Source organism: Sminthopsis crassicaudata, chromosome 4 (assembly GCF_048593235.1).
Source record: "Sminthopsis crassicaudata isolate SCR6 chromosome 4, ASM4859323v1, whole genome shotgun sequence".
Lineage (NCBI taxonomy): Eukaryota > Metazoa > Chordata > Mammalia > Dasyuromorphia > Dasyuridae > Sminthopsis > Sminthopsis crassicaudata.
In genome coordinates this window covers 55,279,550-55,303,666 of record NC_133620.1, presented here as the reverse complement: position 1 = coordinate 55,303,666, position 24,117 = coordinate 55,279,550, and the positions used below count along the sequence as shown (strand labels likewise).

At 36.3% G+C, this 24,117-nt stretch overlaps 1 protein-coding gene across 6 annotated transcripts in view; it reads right to left on the bottom strand.

Annotated features, from left to right (window-relative positions):
* Positions 1-24,117, bottom strand: part of POU2F1 (POU class 2 homeobox 1) — a 232,011-nt gene that overhangs the window by 15,799 nt on the left and 192,095 nt on the right. For all 6 annotated transcript variants that reach the window (XM_074266501.1, XM_074266503.1, XM_074266507.1 and 3 more), the window contains 6 exons: positions 21,615-21,756; positions 16,620-16,765; positions 10,275-10,454; positions 7,185-7,290; positions 1,485-1,821; positions 422-510 (listed from right to left, as the gene is read on the bottom strand). In XM_074266501.1, the coding sequence (XP_074122602.1) occupies positions 422-510; positions 1,485-1,821; positions 7,185-7,290; positions 10,275-10,454; positions 16,620-16,765; positions 21,615-21,756 (1,000 nt within the window). The remainder of the gene's footprint in view (positions 1-421; positions 511-1,484; positions 1,822-7,184; positions 7,291-10,274; positions 10,455-16,619; positions 16,766-21,614; positions 21,757-24,117) is intronic.

The following is a 24,117-nucleotide window of genomic DNA, read 5'->3' as shown; positions in this document are numbered from 1 at the left end:
CTACCTTATTCAATATTTTATCTGAGATAGCTCTTTAATTAGAAAACAAAACCCTAGATTAAGGAGAAAACAATTTCTCTGTGAGAGGCAAAACTGAAAGCATATCAACTACAGTATCCCTTGAATTTGCAAGACTGAAAATGTAAGCATATTTATATAATTATATTTATATACTATTCATATGGGATAACAAGCGAGTCTTTATAAGTAGTACAAAAGTACCTATGCCACCAGCATCTTTCCTACCCTAAACCGATCAGTGTGTATTATTTTCTATTCCAAATCCCCAATCACATCTTGCAAAACTTCTAGTAGTGCTGGCATATTTTCTCTGTCCTCAAGAATATAGATAATTATCAATCTTCTATCTCACTCTCCCAGCCCATTCCCAAAATGGAATGGCTGACAAAATGCAACTGACCTTGAATGGTTGCGAGTGTACTGTTGCTCATCAGAGCCGGGCTGAGAGCACTGCCCAATGTCCCTGGGTTGAGACTGAGTAAGGCACCTCTGCAGTTCCAAAGGAGGGAACAAAGACAGGGAGAAGTAGTTACTTTCCAGTAAAAATTATCATCAGTCTGAGAATGTCACATGGAGAAAAGAGAGAATAATATAACTGGGATAAATCTATATAAAATTTAAGAGGACTCCCATAGTTTTTCCTATAATATCTGATTATTTTTATATTGCAATTTAATTAAATAATGCTTCAGAAGTACTTTTCCTTTATATTTATTAAACAAAACTGTTGAAGATCATTACTGATTTAAACAGACCTTAAAAACATTTTTTTTTTAGTGCATTTGGATGCTTTCCCTCTTCTTTTTGAAAAGAAAAAGAGCTTCAGCCCAAAGATTTAAATTTTTAAGAAACTTCTCAAGTTTCCTACATGATCATGTAAAATTGGGACAGCACAAATCTTTCTCTTTACAACCTGAAATAACAGAACAGATCATAAAAAAATAACACAAGAAATACAATGCCTTTGTATTTTAGACTTAGAAACAAGTAGCTGATATAGTTAAATGGGAAAAGCAGTAGACTATGTGGATATCAGTATGATTTACATTTATTTTCTGACTCTACCACATGGGCCCTTTTTCTTTAGGGCATATATTGTGACTGACTATATAGCTTAGATATTTTGAGAGAATCCCAATTTCAAGAAAACAAAGAATTCTTATCAGATCAGGAGTATCAGTTCCTGGTCTGGTAACTAGAGGTATGTACAGCCTTCCTGACTTTGTACTTCAAAGTACACACCTGCAATATCAAGATATTAGTCACTTTCTTTGCAGAGTATTGTGAAATTTATTTAAATCTAACTAAGGCACTGTGAATTTCTTGGTAGAGTGGTTATAAGGCAGTTAATTATAAAGCCTTAAAAACAGGAACATTTTGATTAGGGACAGGGGGTGGTGAAGTGAAGACTTCCTTCCTCATTCACATATTTCATGAGATAGCAGACAAAGGCAGCTCCTTACCCAGCTGCAAACTGCGAAGGTGCCATCAGTCCTGGACTTAACCCTGCTGCAGCAGCCATTGCAGCAAGACTGGCATTTGTAGGCAGCTGAGCAGCTCCTTGGAGGGCAGCAGCTGCGGTCTGCAGCCCGGATGCTGTCACCATCACCTGGCTGGTCCCAAGGGGGGAGGACAAAGGGGCGGAGGTGGTCTGTGTTGTGCTGGTCTCACTGGCACTGGATGCCTCAGAGGCGGAGGCAGAAGGGGAGGGGCTTAGAGAGGGGGGTGTCACTGCTGAGGAAGCTGGAGGTGCTGTCGAAATCACTGTTGCGGTGTTGTTGGAGGTGGTTTCTGTAGTGCCTGAAAGAAGGAGTTGGGTTAGAATATAAGAAGAAATTCCAGGCAAAAGTTTCTATTTAGTAAAAAATGCTTTTCTGGGGAAAATGAATACATTCCTAATTATGCCTTTTATTTTCAGATCACCTACCCCTCCCTATCTCCTTATTTAGTAACAAATAATAAAATTTGTAATTTGTAACAAAGAATAAAAAAGAAAAGGGACAAAAACAAACAAAAAAATCCAACATATCCAGAACAGATGATGCTATATACAATGTAGTTTTCCCCACTTCTGAAATAAGGAAGGAAGGCATAGATTCTCAACTGTTCTCTAGGGCTAAGTATCTCGGCTTAATCATACAGCTTTCAGTTTCATTTTATTATTCTTTCCATTTATATTTTTGCAGTTACTATCTATTGTTTTTCTGGTTCTGCTTCATTTTGTATCAGTTCATATGTCTTTGGGTTTTTCTGAATTCTTTAATATTTGCCCTATTTTATGGCACAGTAAAATTCAATTTCATTCATGCACCACAATTTAGCTACTTTCCAAATCAATGGGAATATACTTTATTTCTAATTCTTTGATGCCAAGAAAGTGTTACAGTGAATATTTTGGTTATATGGGATCTTTGTACCTTTGAACTACATGGAGGCACATGCCTAAACATAGGATCTTAGAAGAATTGCTTTTTTCAAAGACAGTAGAATCATCTACTCAATCAGGCCACCAATATTCATGTTTTATTTGGCCTTTTTCCTCTATAGCTAATTTTTTTATGTTCATGCTTAACTTAATTTAATTGCAACCACAAAAAAGAATCTTAGTAAAAGAATCCTTAAATAAAAACATAAGAAATATATTTGGAATCTTTAATATGAAAAGTCACATACATAAAAGAAAATGAGTAAATACTGAATAGGAAGAACTCACTATCAGCTTCTTTCTTAGAGACAAAAGACAGAGTCTCTTGGGAGATCACATCAGGTTGAGTAGCAACTGCCCTGAAAAACGAGGCTCATAGTAGCCATCCCCCCAGCCTCCAAAAAACTCCCCCATAACTCACTCCTTCTGAAATGCTTCATTAGGACCCCTGATATTTCTTTAGAGGTATGAATAGAGAACAAAAATTAACCCAAAGATACTTTTTTTTTGGTGGAGTAAGGAATAAATGGGAACACGAATTTCCACAGCTACTGGTCTAAGAAATGGTCCCAACTGGCCATTTAGACATATATTTTTTTCATTCAGGAAGCACATTGTAGCTCTCAAGAATGAGCTTTACAGAAATAAGCATGTTAGGCCTGAGATAACAAAACCTCCCAAATCTAAGACTCTGACTTCACATAACAGGTGAGCTTTAATAAAACCAGGGTCCCAGGAACACTGTGGGATGTAAGAATGACCAATATCTAAACAGAAATGATAGATGATGATGAGATTTTTCTGAGGTTGAAGAGTAACCCATCAAAACACTTCAAGTTGGTAAAAATGCCAGTAAGCTCCTAACAAGCATCTATTTAAGGACAAAGCAAATGGTATCTTGAGATGGAAGAGGAAGCAAATCCCTCCTACTGATAACTTCAGTGACTAGCCACAAAGTTTAAAAAGAGGAAAAGAGAGGAGATCTTTGTGCTACAAATATTAACCAGGGTCATCTAGAACAATTGCATGAAACCTATTAAGGCCAAGTGAATCTTCCTTTAATTAAATTAATTCTGAAACTTACATGAATTGATACCAAGTGAAATGAGCACCAGAAGAAAAATAAGATACCCAATGACTATAATTACGTAAATAGAAAGAACCAGCAAAATGAATGAAAGTTGCAAAATAATAAACAAACTTGTCCCAAAAAGAGATGAGAGAAGATACCTCATTCAATGCTTTGCTGAAAGGAGGGGATGCAAAAGTGGAAAATACTGCATATAACACTTTTTTCCCCTAGGACATTTTTTCAAAGCATTAATTGGATTTTTCTTTTCTTTTAAAAAATATTCTTTGTCATAAGGGATGGCAGCTCATAAGGTAAATTCAGATTATGTAAAAAATATCAATAAAAACCTTCTAAAATAAATTTAGTTTTGTAAGATTTAGACATTAAAAAAAAGATTATTTACCTACATACATGCAAAGACAGTTTTCAACATTCTTCTTTGCAAAACCTTGTATTCCAATTTTTTCTCCCTCCTTTCCCTCCACTTCTTCCCAGAGACATCAAACAATCCAATATGGGCTAAGTATGTGCAATTCTTCTACACATATTTCCATATTCATAATTAGATACTCCTGTAGTATCAAGTTACTCTATTAAAGGATTACCCAAATAGTATTATTTTTTCAGGTTGCAGAAACTGACCATCCAGGATGTCATGTAGTGCCTAAGTTTCCAAAAATCTGGCCTGCCAACACAAAAATTTCAGCATAGAAAAGATTATTTTTAAAAGCATTATATCTTTGAAAAAGTATCCCAAGAATATACACTAAGAGCCTACTATGTGTCAGTATAGTGCTAAATGCACAGAACAAGATATTAAAAATATGCTTCTGATAGAATAGGTAAAGTCAGAAGGCAAATTCAAGACCTTTGGTCCAACTTCATCCCTTTGTACTTGAGAAAACTAAAGTTCACATTAGATGATTTGCACAAGGTCACATGTGGAATATGGCCTGATTAGGAAAATAATCAAAGGTTCAAACCTCTGTGTTTTCCTTCTTTTCTTAATAAATAAGCTCCTTTATGTGCCAATTACTGTTCCAGGAGCTGGGAACATAAAGAGAAAGAATGAAATATTTTCTGTCCCCAATAAAGTTTTATTTTATTGGGTAGAAACAACATATACCTAACTAGGTAAATGTAGAGTATAAAATAATTTTGGGGGTTGGGGGGGAGAACAAGAACAAGCACTATGGAGATATTAAAATACATTTTATGGAAGAAGTAGCAATCCTTCACTACATGGGTAAATAGTCTTGGGGTTATGCGACTTACCCAGGGTCACACAGCTAGGAAGTGTTAAGTGTGTTAAATGTCTGAGACCAGATTTGAACTCCGGTCCTCCTGAATTCAAGGCTGGTGCTCTATCCACTGCGCCACCTAGCTGCCCCCGGTAAATAGAGTCTTAAAAATCTTGCTTCTGATAAATTAGAGACCACTGTCTGTGATACTTGTCTCATGCTGTCATTATTGTTCCATCTTCTCAATATCTAGTCTAAATTTTCTTTTTTCTAATACTCACTTGTTGCCACTAGTTCTATGTTCTAGGGACAAAGAGAACAGGTCAATTTTCATTTCCATGAGCTTTCAAATGCCTGGAGACAATGATCCATCCCCTCTGAGACTTCTTTTCTCCACAGTACCAATTCTCTGACCTATCTTCTTTTTTTTCCCCCTGAGGCAATTGGGGTTAAGTGATTTGTCCAGGATCACACAGCTAGGAAGTATTAAGTGTCTGAGGCCAGATTTGATCTTAGGTCCTTCTGACTTCAGGCCGGTGCTCTACCCACTGCACCATCTACATTTTTACATATTTACATAGAGATTGGGTGTAGAGGGTTAGAAAAGAACCTTCAAAGTATACAGAATTGAATATTATATAATCAACAAAGACAGTTATGTGCTTTAGTTGTGCCATCTAATTATGAAAGGATGAAGAGATAGTCCATTGGAGAGTATGGTTTTAAAAGCCTGCTTATTCCCCATTTATTCCTTCATTGAGGATATATGTTGCCAGGCCTTGGCATTGGTGCCCTTCCCCCCTCCCCCACATCTGTGAACTCTTACTCCTCTCCACCTGTTAGAGGCTCAGCTGATGCACTATCATCTGCTGACACCTTTTGTGACTCCCTTTCTCATCCTCTAGCTATTTTGCAGACATACCCTTTTGGTGGTCAGGATTGTTATTATGCACCAGGTGTAACATAATATTTAGAGCCCAAGAGTTGCAACAAACAGGCACTTTACTTAAATCCTATCCCCACTTAAATCCTTCTACCCTCAGGTAGAGAAAAACCCAAATGTGGTCATGAAGAGTTGGACATGATTGAAATGACTGAATAACAACTGCTTCAGAATTTACTCATACCAGAGATCATATATAAAACCACTAATTTTCCAATGTTTAAAGAATTAGAGGCTTTAGATACTTTAAAAAATAAAACAAAAACCAGAGAAGGTCAAGTGTTGTCCTCGCTGGAGTAGTGGATTGGACTCAAGCAATCAAGCAACATAAAAAACCACCTCATGGCAAGTTCCTCTATGAGTGAATGACTGATGGCACGGCCACTTATCAAAGAAGCATAGGATTTTTTAGATAGAAGCAGTGCCAGAAATCATTTAATCTAAACTGAAGTCAGTGAAATAACTTGATCAAACACTGCACAATAAAAAAAATATTAAATATATAAAATGTCATGTAATTTGAAGCCAGTGAATGTTTCAGGGCCTTACACTTAATTTCCCTATTAGTACCTACAGCATGACCCTCCTCCAGGCTCAAAACCTAGGTACCATCCTTGACTTTTCATTTTCTTTCATAACCACCTTCCTTGCCCTTCAATCTATAGTCAAGGCCGGTGGATTTTTACCTTTGTAACATTTATGCAAAATGCCCGATTCTCTCCTCTGGCACTGATGCTACCTTGGTGCAGAACACCAACACCTTTTCTTGCTCAGGCTACTGCAATGGCCTGCTGTGTGGTCAGCTTGACTAAAATCTTTCCCCATTCTAGTGCAACCTCCATTTAGCTGCCATATTAATCTTCTTAAAAGGCAGATCTGACCATGTCACTCCTCTATTCAATAAACTCCAGCAATTCTTTGTCACTTTCAAGATCAAATATAAAATCCCCTGTCTGGCATTCAAAGTCTTTTATAACAAGGGGGCCCTCCTACCTTTCCAGTCCCCTTTTACCTTATCTCCCTGTGCCTTCTTCACCACATACATTGTGATGCAGGGACATTAACTTTCTTATTGTTCCTTCCACCAAACACTTCATTTCCAGATCTGGGCACCTTTTCTGGCAGTCTCCCATGCCTGGAATTTTCTCCTTCCCCATTTTTACCTCCCAACTTCCTTCAAGTTCTAGCTAAGATCCCATCTCCTACAAGATTGTCCAATTCCCCTTCGTTCTAATGCCTTCTTGGCCCTGATCCTCTGGAAAGCAGGATCGTGCTGAGCTGTTTGTAGGTTTTTCCCCGTTAGATGGTGAATTTCTGCAGGGCTGGGGCCAGCTGTTACCCTTCTCTATGTCCCAGGCTTAGCACTCTGCCCATCTTGCCTTAGAACAGAGGAGCAATTTCTATGGGGCTTTTCGAGGTCCTTGACTGCAGTAGGCTTAGGAGCACCGTGCCTGTGCCACTCCTGAGAGGTGCCCCTCTTACCTGTCATGGAGAGGTTGGTTACCGCGGCGCTGGTTAGAGGGAGTACAGGATTGACCGTGAGGGTAGTGGCCGCACTGCTTGTCACAAGGCTGGGCGTGGTTGCCACCTAGAGGTGAGAAGATGAAATAAACATCAAAGGGCTTATACCTGAAAGATGATCTAAGAGCAAGGACTCCCTCAGGAAATGTTCCTGTAGCTACTAGGAGTAGAAAGGAAGCAACAGGGTAATTTAGTAACTTTAAACTTTTTCATTTATAAACACAACTCAAGAAGGAATTTTAGATATAAAAGCCGAAAAATGTTTTTCAAATTCTAGTTACAGAATATCGCAATAAGAAAGCCTTTTTTTTTTTTTTTAAATAAAACATTATAATCATAAAAACTATCATGGAAAAATAGTAATACTGATGTCAGCTATTTGAACTTTTGCTATGATGGGTAGACTTCTATTAAAAATGATAGTAAATTTGAATTTTTCCATTTCTAAAGTCTAAGTTTTATGGATGCCTTTTGTTTTTTTTGGCTACTCTTTTCCTCCTCCACAAAACATCAACCTCACTTGACATTGATTGCCTCAGGTTGAAAAACAAAATTATAGAAATTTAAGGCTCCGGTTTCTCAGCCACTCCAAGTCAGTAAAAAATGTGATACCAATTACTGAAATGTCTAACAAATCGGGAAGTATTTATTGAGTGCTTATCTGTAGAGAGATCTAGGCTGTTATTATGGCTGTCTTATTGCCCAACTGTGGATGGGCAAGAAATTTACTGGTACCTCAGTCTCTTCAAATGGAATTAACAGTAACAAAAAATATTTGCCCCTTTTTTTCAATACTGAGTATGAAGCATTACTTGGAAAAGTATGATTTTACAAACCCAAATATTACCACTAATATCTGAAATTGTAACGTAAAGATTTAGAGAAAATAAAATTAAATGCATTGACAAGTGACTTTTTTTTAAATAGATAAACAGAAAAGAATTCTATTTTAAAAAATGCAATATGTTCCTTCTCCTAAGATCATTAATCTGTACAAAATGAAATTTTTTGTGGCTAATTGGCTCCTCAATATAATAATCATAGTATAAGTCTGAAAATATCCATATCAAACCAACAGATGGAAACTTAGTGTGACTTTGATTTATAGAACTTCCTAAGCCCAAAAGAATCATTACAAAATAAAAAAAAAAAAAAAAAAAAAAAAAAAAAAGAAAAGAAAAAGAAAAAAAAGGCAGAGAAATGCAAGTTTCATAGTCTTCAAACCTTCAGAAAAATTCTTTTCTGTTATATGGCAATGGTCTCAATTTCTCAAGACCCAGGATAATTAAACAACTACTATATATTAGCAGAGCCTTCCATAATACTATATTCTATTACAGAAATTAAGAAGTCATGATGGGTTGCACATTACACTCAAAAGCGTTATTGGAAGAAAAGTAAATTAAAATCATCTTATACCACCTTATCCCTTTATCCTTAAAGCTGAGGAACAAAGGGAAATTATAATTGTTGAATGGGAGAACAGACATGCAAATGCATTGGTGGTTGGCTTGTGAATTGGCCCAGTCATTTTGGAAATCAATTTGGAACTATCTTCAAAAAGCCACTGAAGAAAGAAGGAAAGAAGCCACACAATCACAACCTTACTTTTTGCTTTAGCAATGAATTGTAAACTAGGGCAGTTCTCATAAATCATGGAATGGCTGAACAAATTATGGCATATGATATATGAATGTAATGGAATACTATTATGCCTTAAAAAATGACGAAAGGGATTGATTTAGAGAAACCTGGGAAGACATATCTGACAACTTGATACAAAGTGAAAGGAGAATGAGAACAATTCATATAATGACCTATACATATAATGACATTTTTAAAATTAAAAAAATGTCTATTTTAATTTAATTTTTAATTAATTTAATTAATATTTATTGAACACTATAATCAGTCAATCTAATAATCACAAATTCAGATGACAGCCCATGCTTCCCACCTCTTTGCAAACATGGGGCTAAACTACAGAAGCAGATAGGATACATGCTTTCAGAGTGGCCAATTGTTGCACTCTTTACTTGTCTATCCTTATTTATTATGAAGCAAGAAGGGCAGGAGAAAAGAGAGAGAGAGATGACAGAGGTAAAAAAAAAAAAAAAAGGAGAGGACAATTAATGGATCATTTACAAAACACAAAGAAAAGAAAGGAAAGAATTCTGACAAGAGAAGCAGCTTTAGAAGGAATCTATTGAATTTATATTGTACTTTTTAAAAAATGCTTTCTTTTTGTTAAACAATAGCTTTTTATTTTTCCAAATACATGCAAAGATAGTTCTCAGGATTCACCCTTGCAAAATCTTGTGCTCCATATTTTTCTTCCTCCCTCCTAGTCAACCCTTTCCCCTATACAGCAAGTAATCTAATATAGATTAATCATGTACAATTCTTCTAAACATATTTCCACATTTATAAGATGTACTTTTAAAAAAGGAAAAAACTAGTTGAGGATCACAGACTCTTGTGACACTCCTATTATTTCAGAGTACCAGGGCTTCCGAGGTACTTATAGCAAAGCAGCTATGGAATCATTATGTTATAATCTACACATGAAAACACAAAATATACATATGCAAATTTCTTATTCTACAATGCAATGTTAATGTTAGTTTAAGAAATGAATAAAAGTGAAGAGTTTGCACCTCTTGTTCATTTGGGAAATAGGTCTTTTACCTAGCACAACTAAGAAGCAATAATGTTTTGTTAGAACTTTGGAATCACACAAAAAATTAATTTCTTAATTCAGATGATCAAATGACTAAAATAAGAAAAGAGAATAGTGGAACTAATAAAAAATAGGGAAGGAGGAAAGCGATTTACTTTTCAATTAGATATATCAGAAAGAATAACATATAAAATATGTGGTCTGTTCCTTGATATTTAGCAGCAGTTGTACATATAAACACACTTGGTAACACTTAAATGATGACTGATATACAAATAACAATATTAAAAAACCCATTAAATGACATTTAGAACTTTAAGGTTCACTAATGTAATGTCAAAAGTGTATTGCACCTTTTTCTTGATTCTTACCAATGAGGTTGGGCTGGGAAAAATTGCTTTTATAGGTGAGCTGCTGGTCCCACCACTACTGGGTGGATTAATCCTTTTCTCCTTCTGGCGGCGATTACAAAACCAAACACGGATCACCTCCTTTTCCATTTTTAGTTGATCAGCAATCATGGTGATTTCTTCCGAGGTAGGCTTTTGATTCTTAAATGAAGAATTTTGGAAAAGAAGGAAATGACTTTTTAAACCACACATCATGACAGTACTTGATGAACAAAAAAGAGAGCAAAGGACAAAGATTATTTTTATAATCAATGCTTTTCTCCCTTTTAAATGAGTGTGCATTTTCTTATAGATATGAAATTAAAAATAAGAAACTAGAAACTATAAGAATACTCCTCCAATATTTATATAATTAAATCTATTTTATTTTTAGGCTCTATAAGAAATTATGAGGGTTATGATGGAATAGTAGTAAGAAAACAATAAAAAATTTAAAAGTCAAAATAACATTGAAATTACAGTTCTGATCATGACATTATCCTGCCAAAAATTTAATTTAAAGGCTCCTTACTGAATAAATTAAGTCTGAACTTCTTAGGAATTAAATGAAGAGCACTGTATATTCATTGGTACTAAATTAAGTTTAGGTAAGATTTGGTTAACACATGATAACAATGAATTAGAAATTGATTAGGAAGTTACTACATGAAGACCAAAGGGGAGTCCTTTATGGACTTTTTGTCTGCTGTTTAGGTGAGAGCCTCCTGGAAGAATAAGTGGCATCTGATTTGGGCTTCAAAGGATGTGCAGTAATTCATTAGGTTTGGGCAAGGGACTGCAATTTATCCTTTATCTTCAAAGAAGACCAATGACAATGATGCCTTGACTTGGGTGTGAATTGTGTTTAAGTGAAGCAGAATTATATAATCATCACCCTCATGAGCTCTTCCAGAGTCATTGAAGTGACAAGACAAAAATCAAGACCACTGGTGGTGGCTCGAGATGCAGTGAGTGATTCAATGTGTGGCCAAGCTTGAAGTGCTCATGGCACTATCTTTCACACCACAGGAACAAATTATTCTCATGTGCCCATTCTGCTAGGGAAAGTCTTCATGTGCTTGGTGTAGACACTTCTCTAAATCGCTGATAGTATGGAAGGCGACTCAAGGAACAGACACTAATGACATGATTAAAGACAAAAAGGCAGAAGGGTACAAGATGGTGTGTTCTAAAGACAGAACACATCAGTTTGGCTACAGTACTAAATATGTGCATAAGATTTTAAGAATAGATGGTATGACAGATTGTGGAGGACCTTGAACTTCAGCCCCACGACAGGCTAAATCTTACTCAGTAAAGCAATAGATTAGTGAGCAGAAAAGTGGTAACATCAGATTTATTTGAAATGAAAATTATTCTGAAAGGATGGATTAGGAAGGGGAGACATGGGAAATGGAAAGATTGGTACTATAAAAAGACAATATTAGAGGACTTGTCAATGAAATGGAGAAATGAGTGAGATTTGGTTGGTAGGTGGAAATTGAAAGGATTTGGAATTGACTCAATGTGAGTGATGAGTAAAAGTAATTCTAAGACTGTGAGCGAGGCAGAACGGGTGGACAGTGGTAAATCTGGCAGAAATACTGAAATCTGAAGAAGGTTCAGTATGGATTAGAATTTGATGAATTTGTGTTGCTGGTCAGAGTATGCACTGAAGGATAATAGTCAGGGCTTAGATATAGATTTATGTATTTTCTGCATATAGAGGCAGTTTATGAAGCCAAAAGAGTGAATAAGATTGCTAAGGAAAAGAAAGAGAGAGGGCTAAGGAGAAACAACCACATTAATATGTCAGGAAGAGAGAGAAGAGACAAAAAAGTAACTAGAAAGCAAACAGTGAGAAGGAGAATGCAGTACTCTCTAGTGTAAAGAAAGAGAAAATGTCCAGTAGCAAGTCAACTACATCAAACCAGCAAAGAGGGAAAGGAGGATGAGGACTGGAGAAGAAGGCCCTTGGATTTACTAATTAGCAAGACAATGGTGACATGAGATGGCTAGCTGTTGTTGCTCTTTCTCAAAGAGGACTAAAATAACACTACTATATTAGAGTTAAGTTACAGTGTGTCCAACTGTGGCTGATCAGACTAATATAAGCTTGGAATGCTCTGCCTCAGGTCAAACACAAATAATCCATATGAACATCTGGGGTAGTGTCTCTAATTTTGAGCATCTCACACTTTTGTGCAACTTCAATTTTGCTTTGCTCACAGATTACAGCATCTTTTCTGATGAGAACCCATAGCTATGCTGGGCACTCCTGTGTTCCATATTGTGCAATCAATTCTAAAGTTCTTAAGAGAGATCTTGAGAGTGTCCTTGTATCATTTTTTTCTGACCACATGAATGCTTGTCCTGAATGAGTTTTCCACAAAATAGTCTTTTTAGCAAGCATACATTTGTCATTTGAACATGTGGCCAGCCCAACAGAGTTGGAAAAGTAGAGTTGGAAAGCTTGGAAATTTAGCTTGAGAAAGGACCTCAATTTTGGTATCTTAACTTGCCAAGTGTTCCTCAGAATTTTCTTAAGACAATTAACATGGAAACAATACAATATGGCTGAAAACATCATTAAAAGCATGAGGAAAGCAAGTACACAGTCTCATTTCCCTCCACTGGTAAATGAGAAAGGATGAGAGCAACGTCCACTGTCAAGAATTCAGGCAATGCATTGTGAACATCATGAACTGATGAACTTTTCTGGGCAACCAAGTTTTGACATAATTTCCCATAAGCCCTCATGACTGACAGTTTCAAAGGCCTTGGTCAGATCAACAGATGTTGTCTACAGGGCTCTCTTCTGCTTTTGGCATTTCTTCTGCAGTTGTAGGACAGCATACACCATAATGACTATTCCTCAGCCCCTTCTGAAGCTACACTGGCTCTCATTAGGCTCAGCCTAATATTGAGGAGGACTCAGGCAAGAATCCTGCCAGCAATGACTAAGAAAGAGACTCCTCCCATCATGATTACTGCAGAACAATCTATTCTCTTTTCTTTTACAGAGATGGACAACAGAGGCATCCTTGAACTCCTGGGGCATAACCTCTTCTAACTATATAATCCAGAAAATTTCAGTCAGCTTTTATATGAGCAATAGACCCCCTACCTTATAAATATTAGCTGGAGTAGCATCAGTACCCAGTGCTTTACCACACAAAAGGAAACTAATCAAATTCAAAGTCTTTTCTTCAGTTAGAACTTTAGTCAGAGGAGAGACTGATTTCCATCTGAGATAAATGGTCAATAACTTCAGCACTGACTGATGATGGTCTGGTAAAAACACTATGAAGTGTTCAATTTATCTCTCTAGGATCAAGAATCATGTCCTTATCACCACTCAGAGTGGAGCCATCAGAGATGCCCTAGGTCTTTGGGACATAAACAGCCTATAGTGTATATAAAAATGCTTTGGATTGTTACTAACAGCATAAAACTATCATCTGCCTTCTTACTGAGCCAAGAATCCTGCATCTCTTCAAATTGTGATTGTACTTTTGCAGGAGTTGAATGCTACCTTCTTAGAAATGATCTATCCTGCTGGTATATCCTGTGAAGTTCTCATTCTTTCATTTAGAAGCTTCTGAATTTCTCAATCATTTTTGTCAAACCAGGCTTGATGTTTGTGAGTGTTCCGACCCAGATGAGCAGATGCAGTGCTGTACACCCAATCCCTAAAAGTTGCCCACTTCTTTTCTGCTCCATTGTTGCCAACTGTGTATTAGTTCAACTTACCCTCCAAGTTAGTAATATCATATTGACTTGTTCTCTGAGAGAAGCACTCTCATCTGTTGACATTAATTCTTCTGAAAGTCTTTGTGCTTTTTGGTTGCTTTTTTTGTTGAATGAGAAAATTGAGCTTGGAGAGGATAGTCTATGATCAATTCAACACCCTGCACCACACATTGCATCATCCTTACATCCTGTCTGTCTCTTCTCCTTACAATGACAGAGTCTATTAAATGTCAATATTGGCTGTGGGGGTACAGTTTTATTGTATTTAGGTAAATGGAATACAGTGTTCATGATGCACAAGTCTTCAGTAGTAAAAGACCATTGCTGTTGCTGTTTCCAACTCCATTCGCCCCATAGACTACCTGCCATGTCTGGTAGTCTGAGCCCATTCCTGCATTTAAGTCACTCAGAATTAGAAGCTTATCTTATTTTGACACAGTGATGATAAAGGTCTCCAGGACTTCATAAAATTTTTCTTTGACCTCATTAGGATAGTCATTGGGATATGCTCAATTGGGAGCATAGGCATTGTTGATGGTGTTGCAGTGTTTTCCTGCAAGTGGCAATCACATTGTCAAGAGCCTATCGCTCCACCCTCTTGGAAAGTATTCAAGCTTGTTTACTAGATTGGTTTTAATTGCAAGACCTACACCAGCTTCACAATGCTCCCTTTCATTGCAGTCACTCTAGAAAACATGTAACCAGCTCTGACTTCAGTAATCTTCATTTGTCAGCCTTGTTTCACTCAAGGCTGCTAATTGAATGCGATACCTCTTGAGTACTCTTGCAACAAGAGCTGTTTAATCTTTCAGGTCTACTGGATTTTGTATTATCTATGAGCGTGCACACGTTTCATTTACCAAAAAGAAATGGATTCAAGTTTCACAAAGTTTTTGTATTTTTTTTGGTGTTTCAAATATAGGGTGGGATCTTCACTTGCTGTGGTAATCAAGTCAGGGCTGAGTAAACAGACAATTTTTAGGGCACCTTTTCTAGCCCCTACTCATACCCACAAGTGAGCAATACAAGTCCTTTTAAGGCTGCTCAGACACCCAAAGGGCTGCCAAATCCTAATAATGCTTCTAGTGAGAACACAATCATATGGCCTGGGCCAACTGTGCATGGCCATGACTAGAGCTCCTAGAATTTATAAATTGGATTTAAGTGAGGAAGAATTCCACAAAATTGTCGACCTCACTTTCTCTTTCAGAGTTATCACTGTCCGGTCACAGTACAGATTACTGGTGATGCAACAGGTAATCTTGGTATCTTCAAGCTTTAAGCACTCCACAGCATTTGCTTTCATGGCGATCAGAAGAAAGAGTTTTTATCTTCCATTCCAGAGGAAGTCTTCACCTACTTGAGATAGATAATTCCTAACTCCCTATAGGGTTTGAGACCCCTTGGTTACCCTCAAACTCGTTTAGCTCATCTGCTGAAATGGTTTACCAGGATGTGGCTGCTCTGCATACTATATAGCTTCTTGGAACCACAGGTAAAAGTTAGGTAGATCAGATGGATACCAAAGATGGAAAGCAGTCCTGAAAAGGGCTAAGTAGCTCTTACACCAGCTATACGAATCTTCCCTGAATATATATACATCTAGAATGATGGAACTAAGACCTAATAATAAAGAAGTGAGGAGCCTAAGGACAGTAAGGAAGCATTTGGTATAGATAACTTCTTCAATCAGTTGAAGCAGTGAGGGTGAGTAAACAAGATGGGATAGTAGGTACACAAGGTAGAAGGAACAAGGAAGGTTTTTTCTTTAAAGATCTGAACTTGTTGATGGAAAGATGATAAACAGTTCACTTGGAGGAAAGCTCAAAGATGTATGAAGAAAAGGGGCTAAGTAGTCAAAAAAAAGTCTCAAAAGAGACAAAAGGAAATAGTATCAAGAGCATGAATAAAGGAGTAAATCTTAACTAGTAGGAGGAAAGCTTCTTTGTATTTCAACTACAGGGTGGGATCCCCACTTGCCATGGGGATCTTCACAGAGAAAAAGTAGAAATTATGTGGAAAGAATTACTGAAGTAGAAAGCCAATTTATCTGCTATAAGTGAAGGGAGATGGTGAGGATAGAAAACTCTTCTAACTATAGTTTGTTCAAGGCAAACTGGATATGTCATTACTCTGCACATATGCCATTAATTTCTTATTAATACATTCCTGTTCATGCTGCTGCCTTCATGCTGAATGCTGTCATCCCTAATCCTACTATCAAAAAACTCACCCATCTCCAAAACCCAGCTCAAAAGTCATAGCCTCTAGAAAGCTACATTGATGTCCTGAACCAGCTATTCCTTCTCATTCCTCTGGTTCCCACAGCATGACATTATGGAATTTAAATACAGGTGTTTTTAAAAAATTATAGTTCTCTGCTAACTCAACTCCTTTCCCCACCATGACTATCCCCTTAAGGCTGAGGAAGATGTCTGATTTTGTCTTTTTATGTCTACATCAAATGTAATGCTTTGTACAAAGCAGAGGCTCAAAATTCACTCCTGAATAAACTAATGATTTTTATGACTAACATTCAGATGCATCTGCCTGCTTGCAAAGTAAAAAACCAACCTCCAGGAAACTCTTCTCTAAGGCCACACGAATGTTGGTCTCTATGCTGGTGCGTTTCTTCCTCCTGCGGTTCAAACCCTCGATCCCCTGCCCTGGAGAATTCAGGGCACTTGGGTTAGAGAGTGCTGAATCAGATGAGAGGTTCTCTGCAGAAAAGAAATGGTGGCAATTGGCTTAATTCAACACCTCGAGTTCTTGGTATTTCTTAGCAAGAAAATGTAAAAAGTACATGGAAAAATAATCAAGTATCTCAGGTGAATTAAATAGGATAAATTTTGAAAATTCATTTCTAGACTGGAATACTGTTCACTTCAGTTGGATATCACATTCTCACAGAACTCTGTGAAGCCTTTTACACTTGTGGAGCCATCAAGAGAAGGATAACCCTCAAAAAAGCTAATTCTCAATAATCCTTGACATTTAAAGACTTTTTAAGGTAGGTTCTCTCCCTCCTCCTCTGCTGTCTCTGGATGCTCTGGGGATGCCCAGCACTCAACTCCCTCTTTCCTGGATAGTCACTATGGAATGCCCCGGAGTGTAGGAAACTTGGAGTCAGTAAACACCTCTGCTCACATTTCTACCCTTGCACTTGCTTGTTCTATGACCATGATCAATGCCTTGACTTCTTTGAGCCAGAGCCTCCTCCTCTGTAAAATGGGGATAATTAAGATAATCTGTGACATGCTTGTTAAGAATCAAATGAAATAATAAATACAAAGTGTTTTGCAAACTACTACAACTTTGACCTTATGTTGGGAAGCACTACTTGATTTACCTAATACTCTTAATTCAATATTACCAGTTTTTATTTACTTGAGTTTCAGTCTGGGTCAAAGCTCTGGCATCATAGGTGGACCAGAGAAATCATCTACACCTATCAGTCTTTTCTCAGTTTAATCTCATCTCATCTGTCACAACTTGTTCTCTTTCTAGGGCTCAGAAACACAGGAGATTACTGTGATTACTAATATTCCCATCCACTAACTTAGGTAATCAAGAAGGGATCATTAATGGCAAAATCATGCAAAGTAAGAATTCTGTTCTTAAATCAACAAGAAGCTACACCAAAAAATTGAATTCAATGATGAAGAAAAGGAAGAACTATCTAAAAAGACCAATGAGGTTGCACAGGGAACTCACCAACCCATTCAGATAGTCCTGAAAGAATATAACCAAAGAACACTAAAAATTAAAAGAATAAGCTGAAGTTTGTAATAAATACTAAAAACAATAAAAAGAGCTTTTAGAGGGAACCATGGTGAGACTAGAAGGAAGACCAAAGAGTCTCAGATCAGATAGATGGGGTGTTTCATCTGATAATAAACTTTAGACTGGGAATTATAAAATAAAAACACAACAGGGCTGAAAATGCTAAAGTGCCATCACAGATGTTCGAAAAACAAAACATAAAGTCTTGGGGAAAATGTCATACACTTAAAGAAGGGCAACGTCCTAATTTTCAAAAAGAAAAGGAAAGCCAATCTATTAGAAACAGCTAGTGATGCAGTAGATAAAGTGCTTAGCCTGGACTCAGGAGAATTTGAACTGAAATCTGGCCTCAGAAACTTACCAGTACTTAACATCTATCTGCCTCAGTTTTCTTAACTATACAAATGGGGATAATCTTACAGGATTGTTGTGAGGATCAAATGGGGTAATATTTGTACAAAGTGCCTGGTATATAGTATGTACTATGTAAATGCTTATTACCTTTTCTTAATTCATTTGTGACAAAATTCTAGAACATATTTTTTTATACAGGAAGTTTAAGATTCCTCAAAAGGGAAAGCAGTGCTCCCTAATAGGTAGTATGGGCTCATCAAGGAAAACTCATACTAAACGAATTTCACTTCCTACAGCTACTTCTCAATGCTCTTCCTTTCTGATCCCTGGTTGGTCATCTCCTCCGTGGTATTCCTACCTTCCTAAGTGTGTGTAATTATAGAAAAAAATTGTTGAACAAAAAGAACTAACAATAGCCTTGAAGTACTTCATGAAAAGTCTCCTTCCAGGTTAATACCCATCAATCAAATAACTACTTTTAGGTGGATTTGCAAATGATTAAACAACTGGAATTTATCCATGCTCATCTAGCCCATATCTGTCCACCTTGTCTACAAGGTGTTCCAGTCAGTTTGAGACATCTCCACTTCCTCTGCAGGATTTCTCATTCGTGTCCTGGTCACTATGCATGACATGGAGCTCCATCCTGGGCCTTCTCTTTTTTTCTCCTACTTCACTCTTGCTAGGTGACTGCATCAGCTTTGATGGATTAAGGATTACCTCTATGCAAATGACTTCCCCAAATCTACAAAGCCTCACTTCTCCTAACCTCCCCGATCAGAGCTGCACATGTCTGCTGGCCATCTGGACCTGGATGTCTTATAGTCATCTCAAATTCACTATGTCCAAAATGCAACTCATTCTATTTTTCCTCAAACCTACCCCTATCTTCTAACTTCCCAATCTCTACTGAAGTAGAGCAGTGTCCTTCTTCCACTCACTCAGGGTTCCTAACTTCAATCACCTTTAATTCTTCCCTATTCTGCATTATTACATTATTTATATGTTATTAAGTCTTATAGGTTCTTTCCACTGCATTCACTTAACTTTCTCCATTTATAAGGCCAGACCCTATTTTAACCTCTCCTCATTTCTTACCTCCCAATCCCACGTCTCCCCACTTCAATTCACCACCAACTGCCCAACTAAAAGCTCAGGTGGGAACATGTCTCTCTTTGTTAAAAGATTTTTTTTGGATCTTTTTGCCTCTCACGTAAACTATAAACTCCTGTGTTTGACTATTATTATACTATTACTAGACCACTACCACCTTGAAAATAGGAAAAACAAAACATCCTGACTGCTTTTCCATTACACCCACATAGGATGTTCAGTCTCTTCTGGCTCCTGGGAGCAAGGATCCATCATGTTTGGATGTTTGGCTCCTTACCTTTTGGGAACCCTAGCTTCCTTTAAGGCTCAAGCAAGCCTTTCTTGTGGTATTTGTATCCTCCATGTCTGACATATAATTTGATAAATGTTTATTGACTCACTTCCTTTTTTGGACAGGGTTACTAGACTTCTAGAGCATGGAAATGCCATAGACATACACTACTTGTACACTAAAAAGACATCTGGCAAAGTCTTTCACAATATCCTTGTAGACAAGGTGGACAGATATGGGCTGGATGAGCATGGATAAATTCCAGTTGTTTAATCATTTGCAAATCCACCTAAAAGTAGTTATTTGATTGATGGGTATTAACCAGGAAGGAGACTTTTCATGAAGTACTTCAAGGTTATTGTTAGTTCTTTTTGTTCAACAATTTTTTCTATAATTTGCTAAAGGCAGAGCTGGATTGATTATTAAATCTGAAGATGAAATTAGGGCAGGATAGCTAACATGTTGGACAAAAAATAAATAGGATCACAAACTAATCATAACTCATATTTATATGGTGTTTTAGGTTTATAAAGACTCTGCCAAGGGGCAGCTAGGTGGCGCAGTGGATAGAGCATCAGCCTTGAATTCAGGAGGACCCGAGTTCAAATGTGTTCTCAGACACTTAACATTCCTAGCTGTGTGACCCTGGGCAAGTCACTTAACCCCAGCCTCAGGGAAAATAAATAAATAAATTAATAAAATAAAGACTCTGCCAAGCTGGAATGATGGGCCTTATAACAAAATATAAAAATCATAAATATAAAATCCAAATCTTCACTTAAAAATGAATGAACACAAACAATACCGAAGTAGCAAGGCTAAATAATTTATGTGGAAAAAGCTTCAGGTGATGAATGGTTACTAATTTTATAACAAATTAAGGGAAAAAAAAAAAGATTGAGCAGCCTCAGTGTACTCTTTGATTTAATGAGTCAACACTGTGATGTGGATGCCAAAAAAGAGTAAATTTCTCTTGAGATTAAATTAACATGAGCACAATGCTGATTATTCCACTGGACCTGGAGTTAAGTGTTCACTTGTGGCCATCACATTTTTTGGAAGGACACTGACAAACTTGAGGGCATCTAGAAGAGTGTGATGTAAGAGGGAAATCTAGGGTATCTAGGTTAAAGAAGATTTAAGTGTCTAAGGATTGTATTATATGTTAGTTTTAATAGTTAAAAACTATTTGAATGGCTATAGTCTAGCCAAAAAATTAGAACTGTTTTTCTTTGACTGAATGGATATGTCAAGGACCAACAGATAAATGCTATGCAGAATCTATATTTTGACTTGACCTAAGGAAAATCTCCCTAAAAAAAGCTGGAGTGGCTAAAAGTACAATAAGCTGGGCTACCTTGGGAGATAGTGAGTTAATCCACATGCTCTGCCAGAAATCTCTATTGAAACATTTATGTACCAAATTATGACCTATGTGAGGTTATTTTTACTGAGTAAAAGTAACAGTAATATCATGGTGTAGTGGATAGACTGCTGGACTTAAAGTGAGAACAAATTGGATTTGAACTCTGACTTTGATACTGACTAGCTGGGGGACCAGGGGTGGATCATTTAAATTGTTTAAGCTGTAACTAAGTTAGGAACAGGGTACAATGAGTGCCAAAGGAAAAAAGTTCTGAACAACATGCAATCACAGATCATAGGACTCATGATTGAAATACAATAAGCAATGCTTATATTCATAAAAATCCATTAATAAAGTTATTTGCTCTGTTTGAAAATGTATATAAAACAGATGCTTTCTTTATGGTGCCCTCCTACACCCCCAATCTAGGTCCAGAAGGTAATATGTATCCCAAGTCCCACAAAGTAATATACAATATTACATATTGTATATTGTATTTAATATACAGCAACTATATATTAAAAAGAAAATAGCTCCTTGATTGAGGCATTCATAATTTACATCATTTTCACCCCTAGATTTTTGTGCTTGAAGGTTCTGTAATCCAGGAATGCAATGAACACAGAGAATTCCAATTCAATAGCACCCAATGGCAATTCCCCTCTGTGATGTAGTTACCCACCTGCGTCATTCAGCCACTTCTCTAGAAGTGGCTTTAACTTGCACATGTTCTTAAAGCTGAGGTTCAAGGCTTCAAAGCGAGAGATGGTAGTTTGGCTGAAGTCATTTCCATAGAGTTTGCCCATAGCGAGCCCAACATCACCCTGTGCAACAAAACAGAGTAAAATGGAAGATATAGGGAGGTAGGGTATAAGCTTTGGTATCATTTTAGGTATTTTTACCCTAATCAATTTTCCAATATAAATACCCCCCCTTTAATCTAACAGAGTAGTGGAACAAAAAATTTTAGATATCAGAGATCACTTATTCCAAGACCTTCATCTGACAGATAAGGAAATTAAGGACAAAGCTGATTAGTGACAAAGCCAGGACCTGATCCTATACAAATCTAGAATTCTTTTCACTCTATGATGCTGCCCCTAAAGGTGAATTATTATTCTCTTCTTTCCTGTATATCATTGCAGGCAACAGTGAATGTATTTTTTTTTTTTATCACAAAGTATGGATTTCAAAGTTGATTCCTAAAAGCATATAATTGAAGAGATCATTTCTTTGACCATTAAAAGAATATATTCAAAGCTCACAGTAGAGAGTTTTGACCCATTTAGTAATAGCAGAACTAGTAAACTTGCTAACCTTTTGACAACAGAAACTGGAATGTATTATTAAAAGAGCTATCCATAAGCTTAAGGTTTAAACTTTATGTACTGGGGGGCTTTATGTTTTTTTTGTGAATAGGGAAAAAAGAAAAAAAGTTCCAAATATTAGGGACCATAGATTTATTTTTTTTTTATTATTTTCCAAGTCGTTTGCCTTTGCTTATTTCTGCCTATTTGCTATTCTTTACACATTACACTGTTATTAGCATTTACAGTACAAGAGATGGGGAGGGGAGCACTTGGAAGAAAGAAGAGAAAACTAAAATGATCCCTTTTTTTCTATTTGCTAATAATTCTAATAAAAGGTCAGGGAGGGACAATATTGAAGCTACAAGATTAAAAAAAAAAAGGCTAGAGAAACAGTCAGATTTCAAATATCTATACGTTATCTGGTCCCAAATAAAAATAACCATTAGCAATTGACTATTGATTGCTTTTCAATAAAAAAAAAAATATTACTAAAAGGTACTGGCTTTATCCATTTATGCCCTTGTTAAATATATCTGTTCTGCTGTATCATGGACATATATATTTATAACAATATTAGATGACTAAGACCAATTTTTTGTTAAACCTTTTAGTCCATTGCCTACAATACCAACTAGATGTTTAATAAATGGTTCTGATAATATCTTAGTTGCAACACATCTCTAAGTGTTTTGTAAACACAATTTCAAAAATCTCCAAAATAGGGGCAACTAGGTGGTGCAGTGGATAGAACACCAGCCTTGAATTCAGGAGGATCCAAGTTCAAATCTGATCTCAGACACTTAATACTTCCTAGCTGTGTGACCCTGGGCAAGTCACTTAACCCCAGCCGCAGAAAAAAAATTAAAAAAAAAAAAATCTCCAAAATATTCTTTTAACTTATGTTTGAAAACAAGAATTTTGACCAAAACAAAACAAAACAAAACAAAAAAAAAAAAAACAAACCAAGTAAAACACTTATCAAAAGGCTTGCAAGTCAGTAGTATAACTGTAAATAAAGCTATGTGATCACCTAACTAAAACTGTGCTGATAAGGGATCTGGTTAATCAGGGTTTCTGTAGCTCAATTTTAAAAAAGATGCTACATCTACTGTAAAATAACACTTTAAAAAACCTGAATTAAAACAATTAGGTCATATTTTAATCAGTTTAGTTTATCATATTTTAATGTTTCTATAACTCATAATAGCTTAAATCTTTTCTCACAAATTGCTTCACACAGGTGGTTCATATGTAACCTGAACTACATTAGATATATAGTAATTTTGGGAAAAAAAGATGAAAAAGGAAAAAGATAAGAACTGTCTGACATTTCATGAGATGGATATGTTATACTAGGGAATGCATTCCAGTTATATAATGATGATAAGGAAGTCATAATAAATCTTAATATTAAATTAGATACTAATTGAAACTAATTTATATCAATATTATAATGTGTATTTAATGAGAAAATGAAAATATTCTTTGATCAAATGAATAATAGGTATTCTTAATTTCTCTTTAGTAAATTTTAAGTAAAATAAAGGAAAGCAACCACACAAAACCACCTTTTGATTATCTGAAATTGAAGTGTGTAATCTAAAAGTTGAGATTGGTTTTCCATCCTTTGCCAATTAAAATAAAATTATTCTTCTGCTGCAGTTAAAAGTCTGGATAATAATACTTAATCTAGAAATATTGGCCATTACATCTGTAACACATGAGTACTTAAAAAATGCTACTGGATAAAGTGACAGTGCTGATATGCCAAGCTAATTTTGCAGAAGAGGACAAAAGTCTTAAAAATAGGAAAAAATACACTGTAGGGAAACTCCTAGGCATGAAAAGAAAAAGAAAAGCCAACCCCTGCACCAA